This window comes from Odocoileus virginianus, unplaced genomic scaffold (assembly GCF_023699985.2).
Source record: "Odocoileus virginianus isolate 20LAN1187 ecotype Illinois unplaced genomic scaffold, Ovbor_1.2 Unplaced_Contig_297, whole genome shotgun sequence".
Classification (NCBI taxonomy): domain Eukaryota; kingdom Metazoa; phylum Chordata; class Mammalia; order Artiodactyla; family Cervidae; genus Odocoileus; species Odocoileus virginianus.
In genome coordinates, this window is record NW_027224614.1 from 1 (window position 1) to 8,636 (window position 8,636).

Below are 8,636 nucleotides of genomic sequence, written 5' to 3' on the forward strand. Positions count from 1 at the left end.
TGTACCTCCCTGCCCACCATGCCCTTCCCACTCCCCTTCACCGAGCTCCTATCTGTCCCTGAAGAACTCAGCTCAGAGGCCCACTTCTCCAGGAAACTGAAGCCCCTGCTCCCTCCCTCCTAAGAGCTGCTTGCCCCCAACAGTCAGGGTGACATGGCGGAGTACCTCTCTGCTGTTCACCTTGTGGACCAATCTTTCACCTCTACAGACAAGTGATCCCTGCATTTCAGGCTAAGATCTGGCGCTGACAGTCAGGGCTATAGGCTGGACAAGGCAGCACTGAGAAGACACTGGAAGACTGGAGATAGGCACAGAGCTCTGGACCCTTCCATGAGATTCCTCCCTTCAGTGGCCTTCAGGAGGGGGAAGCAGAGAAATAAATGAGGTTGCCTTGGAGTTGGGACTCAGCACATATTTCCATTCAGTCTTAAACTAGCCTGTTCCACAGAATCGAGTACAGCAGTTATTACCAATCCCACACTACAAACGGGAAGCTCAGACCCTGAGAAAGAAAGTAAACACCTTATTCCAAGGTCAGAGAGGCAGAGCTGGACTGCAAACTAGCCTCTGTAGCTCAGGGTCTGACTATACACATAAGGAGAATACTCAGGAAACAACTTAACAAAGTCATCCTTTGTCATCCCAGACCTGGGTGGACACAGGTGCTGTCCTCAAGTATGGAAATGTATAATAGGGTTTCCAAGACCTTGTTTTGGGAAAGAACCAAAGACAGGGAGCCAAGGCACTGAGTAACCAGCCCCCAGGCAGGGAATTGTTCCTGCAGCCCAGACCCCTAGCCCACTGTGGGCGTTGGCTATCGTTCATCTTTCTGACTCAGGAGAAGCCCCTGAGAATCAGACACGCAAGTCAGCAAGTGTGTATGGAGCACCTGCTCGGAGTGCTCAGCAGCTACGGAGTGCTACCACTGCTATCTATCGGGGCCTATGGCAGCGGGCAAGACAGTCGAGAGCCATGCCAGCCTCAGGTCCAGCACTGTCTGGGCAGGTTCATTTCCCTTTCTTACTCATGGAGACATTCACTGATTAAGCATATGTTTACCAAGGAACCCACGGGCTGAGACGTCTTTGGAAACAGTGGTAGCCACTTCTGCATGGCAATCTCACCACTTTCTAAACCCCTGACCCATATCCTGGTGTATTTAACGGTGGACTGCTATCGGACAGAGACTCCCTAAACAAACCTGTCCTTCTTCAGTCCTATTCCTGGCACTCATCGAGTCTAGGACAGTACCTGTTCATCGAGAACTGAACTGAATGGTCAGTCAGTTCAGAGCTCCACCCCCACAATCAGCTGAGTTATTTCCGAGAAACTGTGCTCTGAGCATCTGCCTAGTTGAAGGGAGCTATAGAGTGACTAGCCTGTCCTTGGGTACCAAGTTTAACTGAAAGGACATTTTCCCAGAGCTCAGGATCCTTGACAAAGGCATGGGAACTCGGTGAGGACACCCTCATGTCTCAGGCTCCCAAAGTCCAAGAGGCCTCCCATACTGCCTGATGGGCTGGGAAGCAACAAGAGAAGTCACCGAAGAGACCATAATCCTCAGCTTACTCCTGAGGCTGCTTTGTCTACTGACTTGACCATTTCTGATGTTCCCAGCGCCAAAGTTCAAAGGCCTGTGCTGCCCATAAAGAAGAGGTCCACACATCCCAAGAGCAACCAAAACCAGCTCACCCATTTATTTGACTGAGAACATTAAGGAAGACAACAAAATTCAACAATTTTTAATAAAATTCCTATAGAAAACTCAGTCTCAAGGACAAGCATTCAGTTTTCTTTTCCATGTCATTGAGGACTGAGAGCTCCCGATAGTCTTTGGAGAATAAGCAGTAGTTTTGCTGGATGTTGCCAGTACTCAGAAAGAGCCTCCATTTACACATTCAAACCAGTAGTTCCTATTGCACATATTAACATTATCTGCAATCTAGCACCCTAAATATATGGTACCTCAACAAATAAATTAAAGAGTTCCATGTGGCATGAAACATTTCAATTTGAACTAATATTCTTGAAAAGTCACATTATTACAAGTTTTAATAAATACAGTAAGAACAGCCGGCATTTTACTAAAACACTAAATTTTAGGTCTGGAGTTTATTCCATAAATAGTTTCCTGTTCATCTGCTTTCTGTCTTGGATACATTTGCTCAAGTATTATGCTCTATGAAGTGAACTCTTTCATAGATACCATGTAAAAACTGTATTAATATGTGCCTCATTATAGAAGCAGCTGGAAGAACTGGATCACATATTAACTAAAAACTAACTTAGGAAAAATCTCTGCTTTTGTAAAACTTTAAAAGGAAGGCTGAAGAAAATCAAAATAATATCTTTTTATATAGAACCCCCATTAGAAATTTTATAAATATATATGCAGCATAAATTATATTTGCCTCACCAAGCAGATTTTCAACAATTCTGGCTGAGATGATGCTATCACGGTAGATAAATATCAACAAAAGAATTAATGTTTCCACAGGTTTAAAAGATTTCACTTGAAAAATAATCATAATTTCAAATTATATTATAATTTGTAGTTTATACAATTTAAAAAGGGAGGAAAGAAAGCTTTCTTTTAAGCCTCATTTGGAAAGTAAGAACAGCTACTAGTCCCCAGGTATGGATAAGTTGGCTGAGTGATAACACTTGGTCACAATATGAAAAAGAAGTATTTACATCTTTCCAGAAAAGTACCAAATACTTAAAAAAAAAAAAAAAAAAGACAAAAACAAAAAACAATCTCTAGTAGCATTCCTTGGAGTGCAAAGTCAGCAGGAAATGATTATCCATAATGTTGAGTTTTCATGATGAATCTTGGAAGCATTCAAAAAGCAGGGGGTGTTGTCAGGGATTATTCAGATTAGGTTTCTGTGGGATACCCCATTCTTAATTTAACTCTCCGTTCCAGGATTTCATTCCCTTTATAACATCTCTGGCAGGGTCATGTTCAATTTAGTGCAAGTGCAAAATGAAAACTAAACGAAACCAACAAATACATTAGGAGCAAAGACTGATCGTTAAGATCTGTAGTCTTTCCGAACTGTGTGGGCCATCTAATTGACTTTAGTAGTCCAACTTTCCCTGAGTGCCTCATCAAATTTTTGCTTGAATTGCTTGAGTGCTTCTTCTTCACTCTTCCCTAAGGCAAGAGAGTCCTGGCAATGAAAGAGAAAATGTGATTTTATGTATTCTCCATAGTGAGGTGCAAACCTCAAAGTCTGAAGAAGGCCAGCTCGGCCATACAGTGTACTCCATGTTCTTATTCAAATACCATTTACAGGAGAGAGAATGAACACCAAGATATGGTGATAATATGACCTCTGCCAAAGGGTTTTCGCAGATGAAATGAATTTACAATTACTGCAAGACAACTAGCTTCTTGCTACCACCACTCAAGGGTAAATGATTTTATTCCATTTCCTTTGAATGTCTGGATGAAACAGGTAGATAGAACTGAGCTCTATGTTTACAAGGCCCAAATTACAAAGGAAAGAGGTTTATACCTTAAGATACTGTATATCCTTGACTGAGGTGAGCTCAGGAAGCCCTGCAGTCAACATCAGTGCAAAGAGCGTGATGAAGAGATTCCCATGCCGGCGTAAAATCAGATATGCATCCTCACAACATTGGCGGAACCTTCAGTTGATGCAAGCAAATCACAAGAGTATGATATCAGAATGGAAATAACATATTTCATGAATGAAAATAAGAGATATAGCTAGACTTTCCATACAAGCTGGAATTTTTACTTCTTTGAAAATTGTCCCAGGACTGAAATTTACATACAATAGATCAAGCTCTCAAACACCACATATATCTTTTCCAGAAACAAAACAAAAATATATAAAAGGCAACATCACACTAAATCTATACTTCTTTATTCTGTAAGACATAAAAAATTGTAAAAAAGTGGCAATTATACCCCGTAAGGATTTCTAACCATATTTCTAGATTCTGGATTTGTGGTCTGACTCCAGAGACTTAGTTTCTTTAATGTCCCCCCAAATAATGTATCTTCCCTTCCTTCTCTCTCCTCTTCAAGATGGTCATTCAAGAGGACCACCCAATCCTTTCTCACTAATGTTGCCAAAGAGAAAAATGGATCCAGAGATATATTCTGCAGGAGCCCAGGCAGATGTGGAACTAGAAATCTTTGTTAAGCCTATTGTGTGAGTCGGTCACATCATATAACATATCTCTCACTATCAAAACACCCCTGAAGCTTAATCATTTTTGTCACCATTGAAAATGAAGAAGCAAAGATGAGATGATAAATAAAGTGTTAGTAAACATCAAACAGCAAAGAATAGATCTGAGATTACAAAGTCTTTCTGTGAACCCTGACTCTCTTATCATACTTCACATTGAATGACAGCAAAATGCCAGTCCATTTCAGCATTTCAAATGTCTTAACAGTTTCAGAGAATTTTCCAATGCAGGTAAAAGGCAGTATTCTATTGGAATAAAACAGTAATTTATCTCAAATTCCTAGATTATTTTTCATTCTTCTCTAAATCAGAACATGGATCTCACAGGCAAATTCCCCAAAACCTCCTGTTAGCAGACTAACTATCTCCCCGATTAAATATCTCTCAGCTAAGAAATGCTAGCCTAACTGGTCATACAAGAAAACAGTAGATGTGTTTACTTTGACACAAGGACAACACTCACTGGCCAAATTTTTCTGTGTTTCCTGTTTTTCCTTGTTGAATCACATGAATGAAATCATAAGTAAGAATAAAAGGCACTCGCTCCCTTTTAATGCCAAATTTAGACTTGAAATTTCCAAGAATATGTCCAAAGTCAATGTGGAAGAGCTGAAAAACAAACGGGATTTAATTTCCACCCCCGCCTTTTTTTCGGTGGGTTTTGAATAAAAAGGCAAGGTCTCCTCTCAGCAGTCTTAGATCCTGAAGTACTACATCCAAAGTCAACCAGACCCATTCTCCCTTTTCATAGATTCTTGGATCATTTGGGAAAACAGTGCTTCTGATATCCATAGGTCTTTTATATTTAACAATAACCCTGATATTAAACTGCATATACCCAGTGGGAAAGATGAATCTTAAAAAAGAGAAATACATGCATATCATAAACATGTCTGATTTTAAAAAGTCAAACAGTTTTACACACAAAACCAAACCAAAAGAGAGTACATCCTTGCCCCACCAGTTCCCTCACCACCTTAAGTTCTACTACATCTAGACTGCTTCTAGCTATTGTAAATAGCATTTCAATGAACAACGGGATAAATGTGTCTCTTTCAATTATGGTTTCCTCAGTGTATAGTATATACCTAGGAGTGCGATTGCTAGGTCATATGGTGGTTTTATTCCTAGTACTTTTAAGGAATCTCCATACCAACTTCCATAGTGTCTGTATCAATTTACATTCCCACCAACAGTGCAAGAAGGTTCCCTTTTCTCCACACCCTTTCCAGCATTTATTGTTTGTAGATTTTGGATGAGGGCCATTCTGACTGGTGTTAGGTGATATCTCATTATAGTTTTGATTTGCATTTCTCTAATAATGAGCAATGTTGAGCATCTTTTCATGTGTTTGTGAGCCATCTGTATGTCTTCTTTGGAGAAATGTTTCTGTTTAGGTCTTTGTCCTACTTTTTGATTGGGTTGTTTGTTGTCCTGGTACTGAGTTCTTTGAACTGCTTGTATATTTTGGAAATTAATTGTCATTTCTGTATACAGTTCTTTCATCTCCTTAGGTAAGTTTATTCCTAGATATTTAATTCTTTTTGTTGTAATGGTGAATTGGATTGAATCCTTAATTTCTATTTTGGATTTTTCATTGTTAATATATAGAAATGCAAGTGATTTCTGTGTACTGATTTTGTATCCTGCAATTTTGCTAAATTCACTGATTAGTTCTAGTAATTTTCTTATACTATCTTTAGGGTTTCATGTACAGTATCATGTCATCTGCAAACAGTGAGAGCTTTACTTCTTCTTTTCCAATCTGGACTCCTTTTATTTCTTTCTCTTTTCTGATTTCTGTAGCTAGAACTTCCAGAACTATGTTAAATGATAGAGGTGAAAGTAGACACCCTTGTCTTTTTGTGGGGATGCTTTCAGTATTTCACCCCTAAGAAAAATGTTTGCTTATCACATATGGCCTTAACTATGTTGAGGCCCATTGTTTGAAGAGTTTTAATCATAAATGGGTGCTGAATTTTGTCAAAGGCTTTTTCTGCATCTACTGAGATGATTATATGGTTTTTATCTTTCAATTTGTTAATATGGTGTATCACATTGATTGATTTGCATATGTTGAAGAATCCTTGCATCCCTGGAATAAACCCAACTTGATCATGGTGTTTGAGCTTTTTGATGTGTTGCTGAATTATGTTTGTTAAAATTTGTTGAGGACTTTTGCATCTATGTTCATCAGTGATGTTGGCCTATAGTTTTCTTTTTTTGTTTTGCCTTTGTTTGCTTTTGGTATCAGGGCAATGGTGTCCTCGTGGAATGACTTTGGAAGTGTTCCTTCCCCTGCAATTTTTTGGGAGAGTTTTAGAAGGCTAGGCATTAGCTTTTCTCTAAATGTTTGATAGAATTCTCCTGTGAAGCCATCTGGTCCTGGGCTTTTGTTTTTTGGGACATTTTTGATCACAGCTTCAATTTCAGTGCTTGTAACTGGGTTGCTCATGATTTCTATTTCTTCCTGGCTCAGTCACGGAAAATTGAACTTTGTAAGAACCTGTCCATTTCTTCCAGGTTATCTATTTTATTGCCACATAGTTGTTCATAATAATCTCTTATAATTCTTTGTATTTATGCATTGTCTGCCATAACCTCTCCTTTTTATTTCAATTTTGCTGATTTGATCCTTCTCTTTTTTATTGATAAGTCTGGTTAAGGGTTTCTCAATATTGTTTATCTTCTCATAGAACCACTTTTAGTTTTATTAATCTTTACTACTGTTTCTTTCATTTCTATTTGTGCTTGGATCTTTATGATTACTTTCCTTCTACTAATTTTGGGGGTTTTTTTCTTCTTTTTCTCCCAGTTGTTTTAGGTGTAAAGTTAGGTTTGTCTATTCGATGTGTTCTTGTCTGTTGAGGTAGGATTGTTTTTTTTTTTCCTTCTTATATTTTAATTTTATTGGAGTATAGTTGATTTACAATGTTGTGTTAGTAACAAAGATGAAAAATCCTATGTGCTAAGACCCACCCAGCACAGCCAAATAAATAAATATTTTAAAAATGATAATAAAATAAAATGGACAACAGTATATTAGAATTGTAAAAACAATGAAAAATGGCTGTCTTCAGTGAATACTGCTTTTTTTGGATGTATGCTGACAAGCTATCTATCAGTTATTGTTTAATTGCTAAGTCATGTCTCTTTTGCCACTCCATGGACTGTAGCCCACCAGGCTTCTCTGTCCATGGGATTTCCCAGGCAAAATACTGGAGTGGGTTGCCATTTCCTACTCCAGAGGTAGGACTGTATTGCTATAAACTTCCCTCTTAGAACTGCTTTTGCTGCTTTGAGTTGTTGTGGTTTCCTTGTCATTTGTTTCTAAAAATTTTCTTATGTCCCTTTTGATTTCGTCAGTAACCTGTCGGTTATCTAGAAATGTGTTGTATAATCTCCATGTGTTTGTGTTTCTTACAGTTTTTTTCTTGTAATTGATATCTAGTCTCATAGCGTTGTGGTTGGAGAAGATGCTTGATATGATTTCAATTTTCTTAAATTTACTGAGGTTTGATTTGTGACCCTATGTATTTCTTATTCTTCAATATCTTACTAGAAGGGAGTCAAGAAAGGAGAAAAACATGTGTTTCAATCTGATTAACCAGAAGTCTGAGGGAATTCTTTTAAGTGTGAACACAAGGTTCATCTCTCAAAGCCAGAACTACTCAGATCTCCAAGGAGGTATAAAACTCTGAGTCCCTCTGAGAGTCAGAGTTCACATAGTGACCCAGAGATTTTTATTCTGGAATTCCTATAGTGTCAGGGAATTATGGCTAAACTGAAAAATATCTCAAATTATTTTATCTGTCTTTGCTTAAAAGACTTACAAATAGAAGTCACTCTGAATATTTAGAAATCTTTTACTTCAAAACTAAGAGTTTCTTTATAATAAATAACCTGGTGTAGTTCCTAAACTACCCTAAATTGAGATTACTCACACTCCATTTCTCCTTACTCCCACAGATGACTATATTTGATATTCTAAAAGAAAAGATTAAGTGGGATTTGTCTCAACTTTTTCTTTTCTTAATCTTTTCTTTCTTTGCACCCTACATAATACCTGATTCTTCTATTCACAGGTACCTGTGTCCCCCAAATACAATTTCTTATATTGAAGGAATAGGTCACTTATAAATAACTTCAATAATTAAGCATTTAAATAAATGTTGATTACCTAACTTAAAGCAAACAAACCAATATATGAAGCAGATGGTATATGAAACAAGGGGTGGGAAATAAAAGAAAAGACAAAGACATGACTCAGAATCATAAAGAATCTGAGTTTTATAAGAGACTGAGCTGCACATAACAGCATCACTGAGATCCTTGGCAGACTCTGGCAAGCTGCTTACCTGGCCAGTTTTTTTGACCATGATGTTATCACTATGTCTGTCACCAATCCCA

The 8,636-nt window shown here is 38.0% G+C and overlaps 1 protein-coding gene across 1 annotated transcript; it reads right to left on the reverse strand.

Moving 5' to 3' along the window:
• Window positions 1–1,665: 1,665 nt before the first annotated feature.
• LOC110123740 (phosphatidylinositol 4,5-bisphosphate 3-kinase catalytic subunit beta isoform-like) lies at window positions 1,666–8,630 on the reverse strand. The gene is made up of 4 exons (XM_070464752.1): window positions 8,585–8,630; window positions 4,690–4,835; window positions 3,522–3,654; window positions 1,666–3,173 (listed from the first exon to the last, which is right to left on the reverse strand). Exons 1-4 carry the CDS (start codon window positions 8,603–8,605, stop codon window positions 3,072–3,074), a joined length of 402 nt encoding a protein of 133 aa, XP_070320853.1. The 5' UTR covers window positions 8,606–8,630; the 3' UTR covers window positions 1,666–3,071.
• Between the last annotated feature and the right edge of the window lie 6 nt (window positions 8,631–8,636).